The sequence below is a fragment of the Sphaerodactylus townsendi genome, linkage group LG11, assembly GCF_021028975.2.
Source record: "Sphaerodactylus townsendi isolate TG3544 linkage group LG11, MPM_Stown_v2.3, whole genome shotgun sequence".
NCBI classification, from domain to species: domain Eukaryota; kingdom Metazoa; phylum Chordata; class Lepidosauria; order Squamata; family Sphaerodactylidae; genus Sphaerodactylus; species Sphaerodactylus townsendi.
The window spans coordinates 56,702,760-56,726,916 of record NC_059435.1 but is presented as its reverse complement, the minus strand read 5'-3'; the positions used below and the strand labels follow the sequence as shown (position 1 = coordinate 56,726,916).

At 46.9% G+C, this 24,157-nt stretch overlaps 1 protein-coding gene across 3 annotated transcripts in view; it reads right to left on the bottom strand.

Annotated features, from left to right (window-relative positions):
- Positions 1-20,197: 20,197 nt before the first annotated feature.
- ARMC3 (armadillo repeat containing 3) overlaps positions 20,198-24,157 on the bottom strand; it is a 73,903-nt gene continuing 69,943 nt past the window's right edge. For all 3 annotated transcript variants that reach the window (XM_048510297.1, XM_048510299.1, XM_048510298.1), the window contains 3 exons: positions 22,847-23,062; positions 22,152-22,314; positions 20,198-20,631 (listed from right to left, as the gene is read on the bottom strand). In XM_048510297.1, the coding sequence (XP_048366254.1) occupies positions 20,422-20,631; positions 22,152-22,314; positions 22,847-23,062 (589 nt within the window). In that variant the 3' untranslated portion in view covers positions 20,198-20,421. The remainder of the gene's footprint in view (positions 20,632-22,151; positions 22,315-22,846; positions 23,063-24,157) is intronic.

Below are 24,157 nucleotides of genomic sequence, written 5' to 3'. Positions count from 1 at the left end.
ATGCTAACTAAAGCCTTGGGTGTGGATACAGTTTAATAAAAGTAAAGTCTGGGCCCCTTCTCCTTGATAATACTAATGAGTACAAAAAGGAGTCTACAGCTCTCTGGAGATTATCTATATCACAGACAGGCAGGTCATAACCTGGAGGCCATATCTGGCCCACAAGAGCTTTTCGTCTGGTTCTCAAGCTGCTTAACAGTTACCTGGAGCACTAACTCACCAGACTAAGGCATCACCTGGTGGGTTCGTGAGCCTGAAAAGTAGTCAGACAGGTCAATAATGCACAGCCGTGCACAAGACAGACTCTGCCTACCTTTGAGGGATGTCAGATCTTCCTGTTTCCTGTACCATCAACACTGGGAACAGGAAAGACCAGCAGACAACTCCGAGCCACCAAAGGTAGGTGGAGACCTAGATGTGGCCCTCAGACCAAAAATATTCCCCATTCCTCATCAATACCATGTGGCTGTCTAGAGAAAGTGCAGCTTTTTTTCTTCCTCCACTGAGCAAGTCACTACGATCCCCACATTAAAGCAACAGGTGATGACATGCCAAAGTCTTCCCTCAGTAACTTTTATCCTTGTTTTCTTGGGGATAAGATAACTTGATTTATGAAACTCGTGAGAACGATTCCTCTATTACAATACACGACTGTCTGAAAACAAAACCATATGGGGAAAATTTGTATTGTTGGACTTTGTCCTCCTTAGAGAATGGGAAACAGCATGCCAAGTTTGCTGTACTAAATCAGAAGATGTGTCTGTTAATATAGCACCCCATTTCTGTCATCAGCCACAGAATGACAAGTTTAGCATATGAAATCGCTACGAGAGAGACTGCACATATGTTCAAATAAAAATCTAGGAAAAGCTACATTCTGCAACTTGCATGTTTTGTGAACATTAAAGGTAATACAAATGTGTTTGTTTTCAGAAGCAGGTTGTGCAAAACAACAAGTCTTGCAAATAAGTTACCAACTTTTAAATGTAATTTGTTTGTTCGTATTGGATGTGATACCAGACCCTGAAAAATAATACTTCAACCCTTGAGGTGGAAACTTAAAACACCAAAGGGTCATGACTGATTGAGTTTACCCACTGCCTGGAACTTTACCCTGCTTCAAGTCACAGTACATCAAGAGGCCATTTTCTCCATCTGTGGGGCAATTTCAGAAATAGTTCTGATTCATGCTGCACAAGAATGAGTCAGTAAAATGGACAGCTCCATTTCAGGTGGAAGGAAGAGGATCAGGGAGGTGCATAACTGGAATCCTTCCCACTCCTAGTTAAAAATGCAAATAGAAAACAAGTGCAGGGAACAAAAAGAGAAGGCAGAACTGCTTCCCCTTGCTGTGTTAAGTTTTCTAGCTGCACTGAATGTTTCTTATGCAAAGGACGTGCCAGAGATGGAATCTACTTCTTGCAGTCCAAAGAGGTCCACTCTACCATTTCATAGCTCTGCCAGATGAATCAACCAGGCCTGAGTCCAACTGTGCGAAGAACAGCTATTGGGAGAGACTGCGGAGGGAAAAGTGGGTGGGAAGAGTTCGCAATCTTCATCTATGTGTCTTTTTAACTCATCTATATTTCTATTTCTCAAGTGTGGGCAAGTCTGCAGATACCTAAATCCACAGCTTGGGCCCACAAAGCAGGTATTTCTCCAAACTTGAAAAAAAACACCCAAGTTTACCAAAAAATCTAAAAGCATAAAAATCTGTCTCCTCCCCCCAAATGTTCTCTGAGCAAGCTAAGAGCACTTACCCAAAGGGGGCCCTGAGGTCAGTGTGGCTGCTCCCAGGAGCTCTGCCACTTCCATGGCTCCCAGAGACCATGCTAGTGCTGTAGCCCCCAGGAAGCCTGTTGGTTGTCTGGGATCCTGCCACCAGACTAGGGGGAAGCAGGGGCGGAGCAAAGGGGAACTGCGCCCGGGGCATGTGTGCACCCCGCGCCCCTGCCATGCCCCTGCCCGCCCGGGAACGCCCATGGAATGCCCTCACAGGGGCGTGCACCCCCCCTGCTTCCTCAATGCTATGCTACTGGGGGGAAGGGGGGAAGTGGACAGGTGGAGGAAGGAAGAAGTAGATGGCCACTGCCACTGCTGGGCGGGGGTGGGGTGGGAGAGAAATGAGTAGGTGGTGACCACTGGTATATGAGTGGAAAAAGAGGTTCTTTCTCATCCCTCCCATAACTCTGTAGCTGCCAGCTTTGCTGCCCTTTTAAAAACTTTTCTCTGATTTCTCAGTAGTCAGACTTCAGCGAGAAGAGGTGGTGGAGGCAATTGGAAGGAGGGCTTGAGGAGGATTCTTTGTCTCCCCCCATAAACACACACACACAGCTCCACATTCCTTCTCTCTGCAGTTTGAGTAATTAGAAAACGGGAGAAAGTTTTAAAAGGGCAGCTGAGCTGGCAGCTGCAGACAGGTGGGTATGAGAAGGAGCCTCCACATTTTTGCATGCCCAAATAGTAGTAGAAGAAAAGTCAGCTTCCTGTAAGGAGGGAAAAGACAGCTTATAAACTCCTTTCCTTTCCTCTCCCCAAAACAGGCACCTTGTGGGGATGAGAGAGTTACTAGCCCAAGCTCACCCACTAGGAATGTAGGAAGGAGGAAACAAATCTGGTTCACCAGATAAAACTTCACTGCTCATGTAGAGGTGTGGGAAATCAAACCCGGTTCTCCAGGTTAGAGTCCACCTGCTCTTAACCACTACCAGTAGATTCTACTTAAAACTCCCCTCACCTCCTGATTTCTAATCAGTCAGACTTCAACTGCAGTTGAAGAGGTCAATGTACGGTGAGGCGCGGAGAAAGTAAAATGAGAAGAATATTGACAGAGAAGGATAAGGGGAAAGAGAGGGCAAATTATCAAAGAAGGGGAGGAGAGAAAAATTAAAGGGGGATATTGATAGCAAAGCGGGGAGAAAGAGAGGGGGGGTAGGATTGCCAGGGAAAGGGAGAGGGAGAAAGAGGAGGTGGAATATTATTTGAGAAGGGGAGAGAGAGAAGAGAGCAAGGATGGGGTGGGTAATGGGATGCCACCTCCCCGCAAGTTTCTTGTGGGTCCCCATTTGTTAAATTATATTTCCCAAAGCCCACCTTTACATATTTAATGGTGTGAGCTCGCCACAGTCATACGACATGTTTCTATATTATCCTATATTATACACATATACTGCTCCTTTGAAAAAAAATTACATCTCTTTGGTTTATTAGTTCAGTTCCTTTTTTCTTTGTGGCACAGATGGCTCAGGAGTCAGTCTCTTTTGCCAGCCAATGGTTCCTCATACCTGGTCAGAGAGCCTGTGTCTTTATCTGGAGACGGGGGAGTGAGAGGCACATTTGAAAGTACAGAAATGCCATTCACAGATATGTGGCCCACGGTACACTGAACAGGTGTTCATGCACCAGATTGGAGGATATACAACGTGCCAGAAGTAAAACTATTATTATTGCAATTGGAGCCAGAGAGAGGCGACGTAGCTGCAGGCATCCCTGCATCTGGCAGTGTGCAAAAAGATCAGGCACTTGGAACAGCTGCTGAGAAATGGGCTTCCGACTACAGCAGCCAAATTCACTACTAGGAAATTGTCAAAGGCTCGTTTTCATGCTGATGTTTAACAGGGCCTTGAGTGCAGTAGAAAGGGATTGTGCACAGTTATTAAAAAATACCACAAAGGAAATGGCTTTTAAAAGACACCCTCTTGTTCTTCGCCTCCTCAGTCCTAGCACTGCTTTCAAGAGACAGCATGGAACCAGACCAGCTTCTCATCTCTTCCTTGTGCTCAAAAATACTCTTGCAGAGCCAAGCCATTAGCACTGTCTGTGCTGGGTTCAGCCAATTAATGCAACTGGCTTATGCCAAATCTGATGGTTGGCCCATCTAGACCAAAGGCCTGGAAGCAAAACCAGCGTGGCCATAACAGACAGCAACTTGCTCACATACAAACAAACCAAAGGGGGTGGGGGAGAGGCAAAGCAGGAGTCTTTTTTCTTGGAAGACAAATTGTGCCATACAAGCTCTTCAGTGTGCACCAATCCCACTGTTCTGCAATATACAGAAGCTAAAATTGTTAGCATCTTTAGCCTAAAGGAGACGAGATCCCAAAATTATATTTGCTCAGCATTGTTCAATTTCTCCATACTGATGCACCATTTTGGGAACAGCGTTATTCCATAATGTTTGGGGTGTAAAGAAAAAAAGTTAATCATAAATTTAAAGATATCAGGCTTTTTTCAGTGGTTGGGGGTATGGGACGCGAGTAACCTCCCTCACTACTGCAACTATTTTCCCCCTTTTGCTTCTCCCCTTTCTCCCTCTTTCCCCCTTTCTCTCTGGTTGGAGAATATACTACTGATTAGTAGTGTGTGAGAACATCATCTTGGGGTATGGGCAGTGGTGTACTGCCAATGGGGCGGGGGGGACATAACGCCTCAGGGGGATGTGACACCCCAGGTGAAGTGGCGGGGCCATGGCCGGGTTGTGGCGGGGGCAGTGGTGGGATCCAAAAATTTTAGTAACAGGTTCCCTCACCAGCCCCCCTCAGCAAAGGGGGCAGAGGCGTACCTAGGCAAACCTGAGTTCTGGGCAAAACTTGAGTTGGATGCCCTCCCATGGGCAGCCACCCCACCACGACCCCCCAATTTTTTTTTTTGCATCAGGTCATTTCTAAATCATCATCACATTATAGAAAATGCCCCAACTCACAAATCTGAACACAGCAATGGTGAAACACACAGGTTCTTTGATAGAGACTGGTGAGATAAAAGGTACGAAAGGCTGAGAATCAATGAATTGCAGTACCTGAAAGGGATTAACCCAGTTCAGGGAGTTACATTATTAGTCACAATTGCTATATGGAACTTTCACATTCAAAGGCAGTATGCCTCTCGGGGAGGCGAGGGCATGGAGATGGAAAAGCGGACCCAATTAGTAACCCCCTCTCGGCACACACAAATAATTAGTAACCCACTCTTGGGAACTGGTGAGAACCTGCTGGATCCCACCTCTGGGCGGGGGCGTTACCGGAAGGGGTTGGCGGTGCCATGGCAGGGGTGCAGGGCACACATGTGACCTGGGCGCAGTTTCCCCTCACACTGCCCCTGGGTGTGGGTGAACAGTAAGTTAAACATGAGCAGTCAGTGTGATGCAGGAACAAAAAAAGAGAGGCTAATATGATCTTAGGGTGTATCAATAGGGGAAAAACACCCAGCTCTCACGAGGTGGGGGCACCATTTGCGAGCTGGGCCCAGGCACCATTTTTTCTAGATATGTCCTGGATATGGGTGTCATGACAGAGCTACAGCCTTTCTCCACAGGCTATAAACTGGTTTCATTTTCCAAAAACTTTTCATACCACAGTTACTGATTCAGCATTCAAGTTGCCAGAGAGCAACCATGTCGCATCCCCAAGGGGGATTTTATTGTTCAGATTTAAACTTTTTATTGATGTCTATTCTAGTTTACTTATCTGCACAACAACAGGATAACACAACAAGGAAGAGAGAGGTGAAGAAGAAGAAGAATGTATTGAGTGTACAGTGTGTTTTACATCTGAATAAAATGTTGTCCAGGTCTAAAAAAATTAGGACTATTATTCAAGCTATAGTGACATCTCAGTATATTTCAGGTGCTTGATTTTATATATTTTTTTAAAATTTCAATAAGTATTGAAAAAAGAAATGAATGGGATCCATACATTAGGTGTCCATATTTGCTTGGAATTTTGTTAATCTGGTTGATGAGTTGATTGTTCTAATAAAACTATTCGCCAAAGATGTGCACACTATGTGCTAATTGTCATTTTTTTAGTCATAGATTTCTTGAGTTATGATGGATCTTGTTAGTGACAGAAGAAAGTTTTGGTAATGATGTGAACACCAGGCCTCACAAATGGCTTTGTTTTATGCATCAAATAGATGTTTAGAGGCATCACAGCAGGAAAAATGATTCTTTAAGCTAAACCTTATATGAAAATGTAGTATCAATTTTGCCAGTTCCATTTCCTAGCAGGTTGCCGATGAACATTGCTAAGTACTTAACATTTTTAATAAAAAGGATAACTGTAGACATATTTTATTTGAGAAGTGAATTATGAAGATAGCCATTGTCCTGAACAAATCTGCATCTTCCTTTGAAATGTCTTAACACATTTTTTTTAAAAAAATTATTGCTATTTGGTTAGTTGCACTCGACATAAATCTCTTGTGCCCAAAGAACAGGTGCTGCTAGGTTCAGAAGAAGGTGAAGACACACTCAGCAGATCACATTATTAAGCCCATCAATTGCTGTCTAATCTTGAGTCAAAGATCATGGAAACGATGCAGTCGAAGAAGCCCAGCACTAAAGTTTAATTAATGATTAAATCCAATCACTTCAGCAAGCAGTGGATTGTGCAGTTAATTATGGGCATAATGCTTATATATATATATTTTAGCAGGAAGGAATAAATCCATAATGTATTACCTACAGCTTCCGGAGAGACTGTGATTGTCTAAAACATAAAGCATGAACATATGTGGTAAAGAAGATACTATCTCTGTGTGTGTGTGCGCGCACACACACACACACTGGCAGCTACGTGAGCTAGCAATGATGTCCACAAAATAAGAACAAGAAACTTAGCTCTGACCCTTTTTTCCCATTGAAGTGGGAACTGTCCAGTAAAACTCGATTTATACAGGATATTTTCCCCATCAAGTTGCAGCCAACTTACAGTTACCCTTCATGGGGTTTTTCCAAGGCAAGAGACATTCCGGCATAGTTTGCCATTGCCTGGCTCTGCATAGTGACCCTAGGGTGGTCTTCCTTGGTGGTCTCCCATCCAAATACTAACCAGAGTCAACTCTGCTTAGCTTCCAAGATATGCGTAGATATACTTAGATATTGCTTGACACACTTCTGGTTTGCTAACATGAATTCTTGCTGTGTAATACATAATACAAGTCACCCCATGTATTTTCATGTCACCTGGAAAGTAGATGTTCCCTACAGCAGCAGTTCATGCTCCCTGCAGCAGCTGCTGTTAACATTGAGCATCCCCATGTGGCACTGTAGTAGCGAATGGCTCTGCACATTATAACAGTGGCAGAATTAAGTCAACACCTGGAAGCCATTTCAAGCCATCTCCACATGATAATTAATATGCAGATTCGCCCTTATGAAGAAGAGGAAGAAGAAGCGTTTGGATTTATATCCCCCCTTTCTCTCCTGCAGGAGACTCAAAGGGGCTTATAAACTCCTCCCCCCCCACACACACACACAACAAACACCCCCTGTAGAGGTGGAGTGATTGGGGGGCCTGGGGGGGGCTCAGGCAGCAGAGCTGGGAATCAGAGCCCGGGTTCCTCTTGGGTTAAGATACGGAAGGCTCTTAACCTCTAAAGCGTGTACATTAACTGTTAGGTTTGGAACTAGCTGGTCTTCCATCATTACATAGTGCCCGGGTGCACTCCATGTCAACATTATTATTTTTCTGTGTACAAAATGGATTTCAAGTCTTAAGTGGCAGAGTTGGGCTGAAGAACAGCAATATCCTTAAAAAGTTAGCTGACCAATTTCTGTCACTTAGTTTTCCACATCCCACCCAATATTATTCAACAGAATTCACTGGTCCAGAACATGTGACTGGTCACAGACATAAGCTGATGCGTGACTATGTCAATAATGGGATCACTATTGTAATCCCCCAGTTTGAATATCAGCCTTGTTAGTTGTATTTCCCACCCTGAAAGACTGTAAGCCTAGGTGAGGTTCTGGGAGATTCGTAAACTGATGGGGTCAGCATTTTAATGAAAAGCTAATGGCAAATCGGGGGCATGGAGGATGCTTCAATGCAAAAGGGCAGTGCTTGAAGAAAGGGGGGGATTACTTTTGCTGCCCCCGTGGCTTTACCACTTGAAACTGGCCTGTACCTCCACACTGTTACTTGCCCTGGAGGGGGGAAAAGACAGACCTGCTCTCTTTGCCTGAGTTGCCTTCTGAGGGTGAGAACCACCTGGGGTGGATCCTTTCCCAATAACCACACCACACTCTTTGCTGGGATAAACATTTTGGCCGTAGCCATTTTATTGACCAAACAAAAACAGTAGCGTGAGGCGTAGCATGGGTCTTGATCTGGCCTATCTGCTTCCTAGCAAAGCTCCCGCGGGCGAATGCCCAGTGTTGAGGTTTGCTCAGCTATGAGCTCTGCCGGGCGGACGCTCCTGGCCAGAGGTGTTCCCTGTTTGCTGGTTCAGCAGGGCAGTTGCCTCTTGCCGCCGTCGGCACTTCCAGATCAATATCCATGCGCCACCGCCAAAGGGCTATGACAAGTAACAAGCGTCACCATAATAAAACAGGGAGCGGTGGGTGGGCAACTCGTCGGCTGGCCGGAGCACATGGCCAGCACAAAGGAGGGCTGTCCCCTTTAAAGGTTCTCTCAGCCCTCCCCTATGTGTGACGTCAGCCCTAGCCCAACATGGCCAGGGCTTCACCTCTGCCCACAGTTGGGCGGAGGATCCACCCCACCTCCACCCCCCAGAGGCAACCACAGCCGGTGGATGATTCACAGCTGTCTCTAACAGCACAGTGTAGATGGGCTAGTTTGGAATGATGTAATTATATTAGAAAGTGTAAATCTCCTCCCTACCACCGTGTCAAAACCTTAATCCAAACCCCTCTCCCCATCTGATCCAACCCCTTTAACAAACTATGGATCAAACGTGATCAACAAGTTCAAAAGTGTAGACAAGAATAACAGATTCTACAGTAACAGCCTGCAATTCATTTCACAACATTTGCAGGTCTATAGTCATTATCAGCAGGGGCATTCAAATAATACCTTCCCAAATAAAGATTTTGTTTTCTTAGGAAGCAGAGGGAGAAAGGGGGTGGTGGGGCTTGGTTGGTAGGGAGCTCTGGAAAGTCAGCCTGACTACTAATATAGAAGTGTCTGGTTTTGTTGTCAAATAAGTAATTTGTTTATTATGCGCTGTATAAATATAGCTAACTAGCTAGATTGTATTGAAAATGTGTTCTCCGGGAAAGTCTTTCAGTGGTACAGTTCGAATCCAGAGAAGAACCATACCTGTCAACTATGAAATGGGGAGGGGAGGGGAGAAAGAAACCAATGGTTGGATTTTCCAGGATTTTTACTTCTGGGCTGCAGCAGCAGGAGTAACAGCCTGTATGTGGGTGGGTGTATGAAAGAGTAGGTGGTCGATGGATATGACAATCGTCTCCAATTGGCAATCCCTTTCCCCCTGATCTCACTGTATCTCAGCACAGCCTGCCTGGCAGGTTTGAAGGGCAAGCAGGTCATCACACAGATTTATGTCGGCAGATGCTGAGCCAAATAATTTAGCCCGACAGGTGAGCCATGTGGAAACAGGAATAATGCTTTACAAACAAAGCTGTCAGCAGTTTATGGACAGAGATTCTGGATTCTGTACTCTTTTGTGAACTAACTTGTATGCCATTAACAACTGCAGCTTTACCGGTTGTGCTTGGCACAGTCTTGTAGATGGCCAACAACCTGCATTAGGCAAGGTCAAAAAACTCTTTGAGGACCAGGAGAAGTTTGAAGGGGTTACTCGGCCCACCTAAAATTCCAACTCCAGTTTCTCAGCTGATCTTGCATTACTTGGGAGAGAGACAGGGATGGTGGATTCAGGGTAACAAAAGAGAGATAGCAGCATGCTGTTGATTTGGTGAATAATGCAGTTCTCTTAAGTAGGTGACTTATTTTTTTCAGTAAAGTTGTATCTCACTGGTGACCTGAAGTGACTACATTGTTCTCCTCTTTTCCATTTGATCCTCACAAAACAATAATCCTGTGAGGTAGGTTGAAGCTGAGAAAGAGGAACCATCTTGAGGATTCTCTTGTGAGATTCTGTGGGAGAGAAGAAGACTCCAACCTGGGTCTCTAAGATCCTAATCTACTTCATGACCACCCTGGCAGAACCCTATTATGTGGATCATTTTCCACATCCATTCCACAATGGATAAACCTTTTCATGAATGACTGGATCTTCCTTTAAAGTGCATCACGTACGCAAAGTACCAAACTTTGCCATAAAATTGTAATCTGTGGAAAAAGCTGTAAGTTTTTATAACTCCATATTCCACACCCCCATTGGTATGTTTCCGTCGAACTCAAAATCTTAGACAGTCCTTGATTAGGGCGAATATTAGAAAAAGAAAACAGACTAGACTTATCACAACTGGACACTTTAAATGTGGCAGCTGCAGCCTGTGTTGTATGTCCTTCAATACCAAGGAAATAAGGGACCCAATGTACTGGAATCGTGTTTGGAAAATATAACACTTTTCCACTTGTAATACCAAACAATGTGTCTATCTTTTAATATGCCCCTGTCAGAAACCTTATGTGGGGATGACCACACGATGCTTGAAACAAAAACTCTATGAGCATATTAGTGCATTGTGTACCAAAAAGGAAGATGCTCCCTTGACAAAACATTTTATTGAGCAAAATCATTCGGACAGGGATTTTAAATTTTTGGTACTGTATGTTTATAAGGGTAGATCTAATGAAATGGTAAATATTAAAAGAATTTTATTACAGCAGGAAGCCAGATGGATCCATTTAGTCAACAGTCATCGTGTAGGACTTAATAGGGAATTACATTTCAGCTGCTATTTATAAATGGTTATACCTGTGACCTAAACTGCGTTGTTTGAGAAGATACTAGCTCAGAGCTATAGCATGACTTGCTCTCTTGAGATTGGGTATAACCAGAGGTGGGATCCAACCAGTTCTCACCACTTCTCTAGAAGTGGTTACTAATTTTTTCTGAGTGCCGAGAAGGGGTTACTAAAGCAACCTCCCTGCCCAATAGGGACTGGAGGTGCGTGTGTGCAGCGGCACCACTGTTTGAATCTCACCACCATCGGAACCTGTTGGCCAAAATTTTTGGATCCCACCACTGGGTATAACCCTGATGTAAGTTTTAGATAAAATATTTTACACACACACACACACACACACACACACACACACACACACACACACATCACCGTCGCCTGGGGAAGGGCCGCGATACCGAAGTCCGCTGGATCGGCGCATCCAGGGACCACCGTTTCGGTATCGCCTGTCCTCTGGATCGGCGCATCCAGAGACACGCGTCCTAGGACACTCTCTCGTCCGACGGAACACCGGTGAGTATGGGAGCTTGCAAAAGCAGGGCTTATGACAAGCACGTTGACGAACTGAAAGCGTTAACGAAATGCGGCAGGGTCCCCGTAAAGAGAAGGGAGCTGCGCAAATTGGTTGAGGAGATTGAAGCTCAGTGTCCATGGTACCCAGAGGGGGGGACATTGAATCTTAAGGACTGGGAAAACATCGGGCGCACTCTTCGCACAGAGCCTCGCGCGCCGATGTCGCTGCTACTGACGTGGAGACAATGTTTTGTCGCCATCAGCCTGCAGACCTATGGCTCCCTTGCTGTAGGCCGCCCTCCTTTCGATCTTTCACCTTCAATTCAACCCCGGAATTTTCTCTATCCACTAAATTGGACGCCTGTCCTCCTTCTGCCCCCCTCGCTCCTTCACCCATTTCAAACTCTCCCGCGGTTCAGCCGCCCCCTCCCCTTGCTCCGCCTTCATTTTCCGAAGCCACTGCACCTCCGTCAGCGCCACGTAATGGCGCGGGCTTCAAAACTCTCGCAGAACGTATTAGTCACGATCTGCAGAAGAAAGAAACCCTGACGGAAGACGATGCCGAGATTCTTGCATTGTGCCCCGTCCACTTCACAGATACTGAGGGGGAGGGTGGCGTCATCCGGCGGGTTGTCGAGTACCGCCCCCTAAACTATAACATCCTTACCGAGCTCCGCAAAGCAATGCGGGACGTAGGAGTCACTAGCCCCTACGTGAGAGGCATGCTGGAGGCCATCGCAAGGAACCACCTAATGGTTCCAGACGACTGGAAGACCACCTTTCGCATGCTCCTGAGCCCTGCACAATTTGTGGTCTGGGAAAGTGAGTTCCGCCAGCAGTGCTTCAACAGAGCAGCCACCTCTGGCGGCGCCTACACCGCCGCACAGCTTTATGGCTTCGATGCTTTCGCCAACCCTAACGATCAGATTGTCCTGCCTGAGGCCACCCTTACGGTCGCCTCTGAGTGCGCCTATAAGGCATTTGTTAAGGTCCCCAACGCCGGCCAGCCAACCCAGAGTTTCTCCTCCATCCGGCAAAAGCCCCAAGAGCCCTATGCCGATTTTGTGAACAGGCTCCAGGAAGCGCTCAAGAGGCAGGTAGATAGCGAGGAAGCCCAAAACGAGCTCCTCATGCGCCTCGCAAAGGAGAACGCCTCCACGGAGTGCCGCAGGGCAAAAATCCTGAACTGGCCGACATGCTTAAGGCTTGCCAGGACATCGGATCCTCCGCCCACCAAGCTGGCCTCCTCGCCGCAGCACTCTCCTCCGGCGGGAGGCAGCCCCAGGATGACTGCTTTAACTGCGGCAGACCCGGACACTTCCGAAGGGAGTGTAGGCAGCCCGGCGGGGGGGCCTACAACCCCGATGGAGGAGGGTCCTCCCCCAGGAGGAGAAGGCCACCAAAAACCCGGTGCCCACGTTGCCAGAAAGGCTTCCACTGGAGAAACGACTGCCCGTCGGGAAACTCCCGCCCGGGCGCCTCCCCAGCCCAGGACCAAGGAGGAGAGTACTAGAGCAGACTCAAACGCCTAGGCCCCTGCCAAAACCACCCCCCTCTCGTGGCATCTCGCTCGCATGCACCCAGCCCATCTCCTTTAAGTTCCCCCACGAGGTTCTTGTCGCCCCAACCCAGTATGACGAGCCCATCCCTACCGGGACAATTGGGCTAGTGCTGCCAAAGGCCTCTGCCGCTGAACAGGGACTGTTCATCGTCCCCGGAGTGATCGACTCCACGCACCAAGGACCCATCCACCTCCAGGTCTGGACAAACATCCCACAGGAGCTGCCCGCCGGAGCCAGCTGCGCTCAGCTGATTCTCTTGCCCCATGCGCTGCCCGCTGCCGACCCAATAAAGGCTACGAGCCCCAGCAGCCAACATGGCGCAGCCTACACCACCGTCGCAGCGGTGGAGACGCCTATCGGGAGCTCCCGTCCATATCTGGAGCTCGCCATAGAAGGATGTAAGTTCAAGGGCCTGGTGGACACTGGCGCTGATGTTACCGTCATCAGAGCAGCCGAGTGGCCCGACCAGTGGCCGACCGAGGCCTGCCCGCACATCTGGGGGGTGGGGGGAAGACAAACCGCGAGACGGAGCATCCGCCCGCTCACGGTCAACAGCCCAGGACTCGAGATGGCAGCTCACAGTCCGCCCCATCGTTTTGAAGACATCCATGTCAATCCCTGGGGAAGAGACCTCATGAGTCAGGCTAAAACGACTCTGGTCTGGGATGGGTAAAGCTTCGCCACGGATCATTGATTCCAATCAAAAGCCTTCCGGAAATTGCCTCCTAACTTCCGTAAGAAAACTGTTTCCCTCTCCCCTCCTCTTCTCCTTCTGTTTTTTCGACCAGTAGAGGCGGGAGGGCCAATTGGCTGACTAGCCCTCCCTGGATTAAAAAAATCTGGGCTCCGCCCTGATACAGAGGCACTGCCAGGACAGGCCCTAGTTTAAAAAAGGGGCTGCCGCCATTATGCTCTAATACTCAAAACCCGCTTTGGGTTATGATCGCCCAGCTCTGGCAACTTCATCAATATCACATTAAAGCGTCAGGAGCGCCATCAAAACCGCCTCTCTTAAGGAGCGGTCTCGGCGGGCGGCAATTCTCAAGATAATCTGATCACAAAATTTTAGCACCATCCAGCTTCCTAGCCAGCTACCAAGGTCACGGTAAGCGCAACTCCCTTGCAAAGAAACCCCCCCTCTTTTTTCCTCTGTAAAAGCGCAGGAATTTGCCTCTAATTCGTCTTCGGGATTGCTTCATTCCTCGGATGCACCCATCCCCCCAAAAGGTGCTTCCAAAGCCCCCTTTGTGTTGCTGATTAAGCATGCATACCCACAATCCTCCTTGTGACCCTCGCCTGTTCCCTCCCCCCTCGAGGGTTCGACCCTGGCCTCTGACGCTAATTCCCTGATGACGCTCTGAAGCCAATTTCACCAGGGTCGCCTTTACCTCCTGCCCTCCCTATCAAAACAACTAAAGAAAGAGGAGTAGGCGGCCCCCTGGTGAGGATTGCATTGACAGCAACCTTCACAGGCTGCAAAACAAGCCTTCTTCCTCCTTATAATAAATTCAAAAAACTTCTCCCGCCAGTCTCGCTCCTAGAACTGAGCTCTGGCGGGACTCCGGCCCCCCCTGCAACTCCGGGAAAAGGGGGTGTGTTTCAGTCCCTCTTCCTACAGGTCCCTGTGGACCTCGGACTCACCATGACAGGCCAACCCATGGAATGGCTACGCCAGGAAGAAACCAACCCTATCCCGGAGATGGAGCACATATCTCTAAAGGATCCCGCCCAGCTGTCTCACCAGAGGAACGCCACGCTAACGCCTCAAGACCTCAATGACCTGGGGAGACGCCAAGGCGTAATTTCACCAGCTAAGCTCTAGAGCTGCTGCGCCAGCAGGACTTCACCCGGTGACACCCGAGAACCTCTTGTGCCGCTCTTTTATGACATCATCACCACCAACTCGGGCGGCCACCATCCTTTTTTTTGCCTGGGTTTGCTGCCTCCTGCCGATGGCTTATCGGCCACCTTCTGACGGTGAAGCTTTCACTCAGACCAACATCTGGGAGCAGCTTGCTGCCGCTGCCAACGCCTCATCTTTCTGCCTGGGCCAGTACCTAGGAGTCGGGAGCCTGCTAAGCTCCTGCCTGCTCCTCGTCTGCAAAGCGCCTCGAGACTTCCTAGCGGAATCCTGGCTAAGCCCCTTCATGAATGCCTTCAATCCATCAGGGTAATTTCTATGAGCTTTCATCGGGGACCTTAAGGCCCAAACCTCCCGGCTGGCGCTCTCTCCCTTGTCACCAAGACTGTCGCTAACCACGCATCTAACACCTGCGCCTCGCATCACCGGGCGCAGCTAAACGGGTAACCGGTTCGGGCCCATTTGTCGGCTCGGCCAATTGGAACTGCACACACACGGAGGAGATTCACTTCTTGTTCGGAAACATCCTGCTCCCCAGGGGCTGGTTATTCCCTGGACCTGCGGGGAGAGGATCGCTAATTACATTCCTGCCCGACTCTCTGCCGGAACTCTTTGTTGCCTCAGCGTCGCCTCACTATCGCGCCTCTGCCCCAGGCTCCACCCCGGGAGCCTCCGGATGCCGCCGCCGCCCGGCTCCGCTCTGCCTTTCGACCCCTCCTGCTCGGAGCGACGCTGTCGCCCTCTCCGGGCGGAGTGCCCGGCCTCGCAACTTCCCTAGTGGGAGTACCCGGACTCGCCTCTTACAATGCTAAGACTATTGGCCGGCTGGCCTGTGCCCTCATGCGAAGTCCACATCAACCTTGCCTCCACCGCTCTGGACTCTTCTTGGCCTCCGAGCAGCAGGAACTTCGCCAAGTTTATCTAGACAATCGTGTCGCTATTGATTACTTGTTGCTGTTACATCACCAAGGCCAGAGAATGTACATAATATGTGCTGTTTCAATCCTTCTGATAACTTCCCAGCTGATTCACATGAAAGTGCGTGAGCTGCAAGAAGTTGTATCTAATCTGAAGTATGCATGTTTTGTTCCCCATTGGTGGTCAGCCCTCTGGAGCTGGCTGCCGGGAGTGATGGTTGGAGTGCCATTGTACAGCTCTGCACAGTTTAATTGTGTGCCTCGCTATCGGATCTTGCTTCGCTCAATGGCATCTACTGGTTGCCTGTAACGCGGTGTAAGAAGCCCCTCGACTTCCCCTTACCCCCCGCAGCCAAGTTCTAATCTTACACAAGCACCTCGGTCAGCTTGACCAGACGGCGGACGAGACAAGCGTCCCTTTAAACCTTCCCCTTAGCATTTCTCGTCCCCTTTTTTCTAAAATGTAAAAAAGGAGGAGATGTAGTGATACAATTGCTGACCCAGTAGCAGCACCGTGGTAGAACGTTGGGACGCCAATGGACCTACGGCCTTGTTGGTCGATCAAGACTCCCCACCTCTTCTCATCCCCACAATGAGTCACGGGTCATGAACTGCCTGGCTCAGTCACCGGGCGCAGGGACAATGGTGTTGCCCCCACGTGAGGATTAGGCTCAGAGGCTTACATCCTCTCCAAGACGTAGCCTGATGAGATCATGTATCACATGATGATCTCCCGACTCTCCCCGGCTCTCCCGGAACTCCCCCCGGTCCTCCCTCCTACACTACACTGAGCAGAGTAACAATAAAAGGTGCCAGGAACCGGCATGCGGGAGATTCGCTAGGAACACGGACCTCCGGTCTCCCGCTGCTGGCGATCTCCACCAGATGTTATCTCCGCGTCTCGTCTCGTTCTTACGCTGACCACGTGGGTCGACTACAGGTAGATCTAATGAAATGGTAAATATTAAAAGAATTTTATTACAGCAGGAAGCCAGATGGATCCATTTAGTCAACAGTCATCATGTAGGACTTAATAGGGAATTACATTTCAGCTGCTATTTATAAATGGTTATACCTGTGACCTAAACTGCGTTGTTTGAGAAGATACTAGCTCAGAGCTATAGCATGACTTGCTCTCTTGAGATTGGGTATAACCAGAGGTGGGATCCAACCAGTTCTCACCACTTCTCTAGAAGTGGTTACTAATTTTTTCTGAGTGCCGAGAAGGGGTTACTAAAGCAACCTCCCTGCCCAATAGGGACTGGAGGTGCGTGTGTGCAGCGGCACCACTGTTTGAATCTCACCACCATCGGAACCTGTTATTAAAATTTTTGGATCCCACCACTGGGTATAACCCTGATGTAAGTTTTAGATAAAATATTTTACACACACACACACACACACACACACACACACACACACACACACACACACACACACACACACACACACACACACACACACACACACACACACACACACACACTCTATATACATGTATGTATGTGTGTGTGTGTGTGTGCGTATGTTTATAAAATATTTTTATATATAAACTTTATATATAAAGTTAATGGTGCATGTATTTGGAACAATTGTTTATAAATATTATAAATACTAAAATATATTAAAATAAACTATTTATTAAAATTATAAGCTAAACTGTATGAGCTAAACTGTATCTTTGTCACTCCTAGAGTTTAACACAGCTACTATATTTCCATCACTTTACAAGGCCTCCCCAAAGCCTCTGGCACCCTCCTTGCCTGTTCCAAGAGGGCTTGAGGGCTTCATGCCGGGAAGGACAAATCTTGAACAAAGCATTGGGCAAATCGCAGTTTGCCTGCAGCAGCTTCCTGGAGGTTATTTTAATGGATTTATTGCACCAAACTAAATCCAGGCCATCTGTTACATCTTCTAATTACAAATGCAGAAAGAGCTAATTCACAACTGCATCATAAAAAAGTAAAGTAGGGATGATTTAAGTGCAGGCGTGTGTCACGTTTCGTGCGCCAATCGGAGGCAAATGGCCCTTCTGGCCGACAGGCCGAATTCTTTGATAACAGAAAGTATCTAGTTTTTTGAGCAGGGAATTCAGCCTGAATTACCCACCGCAGCAAGTTATGTGCCATTTTTAGCTGTGTTTGCTATGAATGGGTGGGAATGAAATGTTGCTGTGCGGTTAATTTTTTTTCTTTTCTCTTCTCCTTTAGCAGGAATTGAAGAAAATGGAGAATGACTTTAACAAAAAATCAAGATCTTCCTCATTAGAAGTGAGGTGGCAGTTGGGCAGACAGAACTCCTGCTTATCCCAAACCCGCCAAGTCTTCTGGGGCTTCATCCATCTTGTAATTAACAAAAATGACACATCTGACTAATTAAAACATACACAAGATTATGTTGCGGCTGATTTATTAGCAGAGGTCGAGCTCTTTCATTAACACTATGCTTTTTCCGTTTCTCCTCTTTGGGTGTTTTCCCTGGGGGTTGAAATGGGGAGGCTGGGGAGGGGAAGTATTTATAACCGAAACCTACAATGATATTCCAAGGCTCCATTTCCGAATCACTTTGAAGTGACAATATTTGATCAAATAGAAGCTGCGGAATCTCAGTAATGATTTTAGATTCCCATTTGCATTTTATATTTTTCCTCATGGCTGAGAGTGGATTAAACTTCATATGAATATTTAATCCAGCTGTTTGTCCTGGGCCTCTCCTGAGATTCCCTAATTTAAAACACTGATGCAGCTGAAGGGGTTCAGTCTTAAAGTACAAATACTAATATCATAAAGGGTGAATTTGGCTGCCTGTACTTTTTTTTCTAGATTAGGTCCTTCCATCTCAGGCGTCACTCATTGTTTGTACGGAGCATTTTAATAAAAATCGCTCCACCAACAGAGGGGAATGAAATGCCAACCGATCAGGGCCGGGCAAGGTCCTCTACTGACCAAAGGAAGTTGCTGTAAGCAATTTCCTGGGACTGTGGTTGCACTAAGGAAGACTAGGGGTGTCTCCTCCTCTTGAATGACATCAGAAGCTCCAATCTGGGATTACTTTCTTCTGGAGATTTGTCCAAGCTCCAAACCCTAGGAGTTGTCCTGAAATGTAAAAGCTTTTTCTAATATCAGGAGGTTCTAAGGTGATCCACTTTCCAGCTTCTCAAGAGTCCAGTTTTTTAGAGAAAAGTGGCAAACATTTTAATTCATTCAATTCCCAGCACCTTGAGAAGACATAAAATTAACGCTTCTTTGGGTCTCTGTCATAAGAGTTCATATTGGTGAGGAAATAGAACAAGGCTTGCTTGGCCACAGTGTTGGTCTCACTGCCCAAAAATACATGATTCAGCCCTTCCCTGCAAATTCTTAAGGGGGACACTGTACATTGCTTTATAGTTTCAGAAAAACATTTACTTTTACATTGTGTAGCTATGTAACTTATCTGGCTGGTGGGAAGGATGTAAGTGCTGGAAATATGGTATAAATTGCAGCTGTGTATGAGGAAAAATATTGCCGCTTCCCATGCCTAAGGTGACATATGAGATACTCCTACACTATAGATACCTCCATTGTCAGCTGGGAGTGGGAGGGGGCAGTTCCATACCCTTTTGCAGCATACAAACTCTGCAGGAAGTTTGGCTGCAGGAAGAATTCTCCTGCACATACATAATCTCCTCTGTCTACCCACAGTGTGTAGAAAGTCACATGTGACCCAAATGTATGCTTGTACATCTTTTGCGATGATTGTAGCACATCATATGTGACATTCATGCACTGTGTGTATAGGCAGAAGGGGGGGAATAAATATCCCTCAGATTTATCCCCATGCTTTTCTGTGAATGGATCTTAAATGTCCTCATCTGCTGAAATTCCCATACATGCTGCTTGAAGAATGAAATGTAGAAACACACATATCCATACATATATCTGGTTCATGAATGCACTCAGATGCTGATAACCATCACAGCTACCCTCATTGCTTCATGTATTCTGTGGGAATTTCGAAGTGAGAGTGGATTTTATTGTGGCAGTACAGGTGAATTACAATAGCTGCCAACAAGACACCTAATTTTGCTTCAGACCGCTGGAATTTTCAAGCCTTGAGCAAAGCAAAGAATCTTTTTCACTATGAAATTTGAGCACTACCACACACGTTGCCCTGACCAGAATCACCCATATTAGCAACTGTGCACAAACATTATGCAACCTGTGGGCAACAGCCTTGACATTTCTAATCTTCTGGGGAGGCCAAATCAAACCACTTCCTTCCCCTGGATTCTTGGATTTAGTCTGCTCTTCTCAAATCTGTGTTGTCAAGCTAACAGCATCAAGCCAATCATTAGGCAGCCTGCTGGCTGTTCCCAGTTGAGTGCTGCATGCAGATTTGACTGAGGGATGCTGAGATGCAAGCTCTTGCAACACTGCGCACAGCAGCCTTTTGTGTGCATGGTTGCCGTTCCTCCTATGGAGTTGCTTAAGACAGCTTATCTATTTCTTGTAGTTCGTTTCCATGTCGTCTTCATTAATGGTAAATGGAAATGGTGTGTCCATAATAAAGTAAGAGGGAAATGGAGTTTTCAAAAGAGAAAACTTGAGCACTTCTTCTGTTCAAGCCTTATTGAAAATGAATATAGGTTACTGAAAATGAATACATTTGTGACCAATGTGGTTGTCCTATGAAAGCTGAAATTTTAAAAGCATAAGTTATATACATTTCTGATATTTGAATTTTATTCCAAATGCATCAGAATCCTGAACCTGGTCAAACATTCTTAAGTCCCCACCGCACCTAAACAAACAACAAATCTAAATGCCCATTTAGACACTTCAGACCACAACTAAGGGATTCACTTTAGCAACCCCTTGAACAGAAATTAATAAAACTAACAAAACTAATTGACAAGCGGTTTCTGGAATAGCTCTGGAAAGAGAGTTAAATCCGTCTGTAGCGATCCGCCTCTGCAGTTCCTTCCTTCATCAGGTAGCCCGGCTGGTACATGAGATCCACAATAAACACTTGAGGAGGAATCAGAACGGCAGGTATTCCTGGCGGAGCCTCCTCAACCAATTTCACTTCATTCCAAGCTCTGTTGTACTCTCCACGGACTAAGGTGCAACCAATGCCGATTCTTTCTGCTAAAACCTACGGAAGCAAGGAACCAGACAGCCACACTTGTTAGCTTTTGTTCCAAGGGCTGATTGATACATACAGGGCAGGCACAGTACAGCTTCCTATACCTGCCCACTTCAGAATGGCAGGTGGCTGACCAGAGCTCCTCCCATTGGCAACTTCTTTTGTGGTACAATATGCTCAAAGTGGAATGATAGCTGTGCTCTGAGATTACATTTACATTAATACTCCATTGCCACACAGCTCTGCTTCCCAAGAGGAAATGAAACCTGGAAGTGATCGATTTAAATTTCCTAGGAGGAAAATATGTGATTTTAACCACAAAAGAGTAGGTGTAAAGATCTCTCTCAGGCCCTTTCTGCATACGTGCGGAAACAGACCTCCACCGGCACAAATTATGCCAGTGGAGGCTTGGGGGCTGTTCACACCGTTGCATGCGAGCAGCCCCAATTTCCTCCCCAGCAGGAGAGGTGGCTCCACACGGAGCCATCTCTCCTTCGGTCCCCTCCACACACCTCTTCTGGCAGCGTCGCTCTGAAGGGCTGGAGGGTAGCGTGGGCGTGTCCCTCCAGGGGTCGGAGGGTAGCATGGGCGTGTCCTTCCCGCCCTCCAAAGCGACGCTGCCAGAAGAGGTGAGTGGAGGGAACGGGGAAAACAGCGTCTTCCCGCCAGTGCTGTTCGCACCGCACCAGCAGGAAGACGCTGTTGTTCAAAAACCTCGCCTCCTGTGCAAACAGCATCCCAGGGATGGCATTTTTTCTGTCCCTAGGATGCGGTTATTTGGCCGTGCGGAAACGGCCTCAGTGTCTTTGTCATTATCAGGGCTTTGGATTGAGGTTGAACGGAGATGGTTTGTTAGGGCAATCCAGTGAAAATGTGAATAGGGGACTTTCCAGCTTGCAGCTTAAAGCCAAATTAGACATTAAAAGGAGCCACGGACTCCACCCATGGCCGCTGCCACCATTTTAGGGAAGAATTTGACAAAGATATTGCAAGGGGCCAGGCCCATGCAACAATTTTTAAATGGTCAAATTCTTCTCTAAAATGTCAGTGGTTCAGTCTAGTTTGGCAGTAATCATTCAGCTGTAGCTCTTTGGCCTGCACATGCAGAATAACTCACTTTCAATCCATTTTCATAATTGTTTGCAAGTGGATTTTGTTATTCCACACAGTAAAATCCAGCTGCAAAGTGCATTGAAAGTGGATTGAAAGTGCATTATGCTGCATGTGCGGAAGGGGCCAAAGAGCTACATTTACTCTTATTTTACCTTCCACTGAGTGTCATGCAAGTATCCCTCCTCTCCTTAACAGGATGTTCAACAGTACTTATGGCTAGAATACCTAAAGATGAACACTGCAGTTTTTTTGTGTGAAAGGAAACTGATACTCAGTGAACTCAAAATAATTCAAATATTTCAACCATTAGTGCTCCAACATATGCAACCTGTTTCACTAGAGAAAACAATCCCAAAACTTGTACAAAGGCAACACCATTTTTTCATTCAGAAAACTAGCTGACTAATCACACGTACCTTGAAAAGCAAAGCCCGGTGGTAGAAAGTCCCTTTGCTAATCTTCCCAATAGGCACAACGTTACATTTAAGGTCAAATTTAATTTCAGTTATGTGAAGCTCCCAGCTGAATTCATGCAGCTTGTCTCTTTCAATTGGGCCGCCCATCTTGTCGGCAACGAACCTATTTTGAAGTCCGAGGAGAATTTAAAACCATTTTCATAACAAGTCAGGCATATGTAGTTAAAAAAAATATCTGTATAGCTTATGATGGATCGGTGTCATGATCCTAGCTGGTATAGAAGAAGAAGACTAACTAAGACTTGGAAGCCTTGACAGTTATAGCTGGTCACTGAGCGAACAAACTGAATCCAAACAAGATGGAAGTGACGGTGGTTGGGAAGGAAACACTGCTGAGGATTTTGGTCATTGCATTTTTAATACCGAATACAGTCTCTAAGGCTGTCAACCAGGTTAGGGGCCTGGAGATTTCCCGAATTACAACTGATTTCCAGGCTACAGAGAGACTGGTTCCCTGATAAAATGGCTGCTTTGGACACTATGGCTTTCTTAGGTCCCTCCCCAAATCATGCCTTACCAGGTTCTACACACTCCTAACCCTAACCCCACCCCAATCTCCAGGAATATCTCAATATGGAGTCGGTGACCTTATTAACTCTCATATATATTTACCACAATAGTATTCTGGTACTCACTCTGCAAGTGCTACAACCTGTTGGTTGGTGGATGCTAGTGGCAGAATTGTCCTGGAAGCCTCAGTGATGTAATCCATTAAGAGGGGGTCAAGAGGGGGTAGCCATACAGCCTTTTCAGGAACGTCTTCTGCTGCTTTTTGTGCAGACTCCACTTCTTCTTCTTTTGGCTTCTCTTCTTCTTTTGGCTTCTCTTCTTCTTTTTTTCCTCTCCCTTTTCTTTTATTAGGAAAAATGACAAATATCTATGAGGGATCCTTGCATTTCCAAAGCACCGGTTCTAGCTGTAAAGTGATCACTGACGGGCCTGCTGGCTGGCTTCTGGAAGGGAGTACATTTTTTTTCTCATCATGGGGGCACTTCAACCTCCTTCAGAACTTCCTGCAGCGCCACAATAACATTGCACAAGCTTTGTGGTGCCAGGTCAAGGCCAATGTTTTTGTGCTCCTAGAAATACCACCCTCTACTTTCTAGTGCCAGGATACCAGCTCGAAACAGAAAACCCAAATGGAGCTCAGATCCTGTTGGAGATTTGCAAGTTTATTCACAGGAACAAATAAATATAGATCTGTATTGTTGAAGGCTTTCACAGCCAGAATCACTGGTGTGTTGTGTGGTTTCTGGGCTGTATGGCCGTGTTCTAATAGCAGTCTCTGAAGATGCCAGCCACAGATGCAAGTGAAACATCAGGAGAAAATGCCACTAGAACACAGCCATACAGCCCAGAAACCCCACAACCCCCAAATATACATCTATCCGATTATCTCCCCTTAGAAGAAGAAGAGTTGGATTATATCCCCCCTTTCTCTCCTATAGGAGACTCAAAGGGGCTTACAAACTCTTTCCCTCCTCCCCTCACAGCAAACACCCTGTGAGGTAGGTGGGGCTGAGAGTGGCTCAGAAGAACTGTAACTAGCCCAAGGCCACCCAGCTGGCGTGTGCTGGAGTGCACAAGCTAATCTGAATTCCTCCACAGCTCAGGCGGCAGAGCAGGGAATCAAACCCGGTTCCTCCAGATTAGAGTACACCTGCTCTTAACAACTACGCCACTGCTGCTCCTTACAAGTGAATAATCCCAAATCATCTTTGAAACATACTAATGAGGCAAAACGGCAGTATGAACTGGGCCAAACATGAACAGAGCCAGCAGGCGTTCCAATGATTGAATCAACTAGAGCAATTATAACCAATGCTGCAAACTGTGCTGTCTCTCTGATCTCTCTACAATAAGAGTCACATGTCTACATCTGATGCTGAGCACACATATGGCCTAGGATGGCTTAGATCAGTTTACATGTAAGGGGAAACACGGGA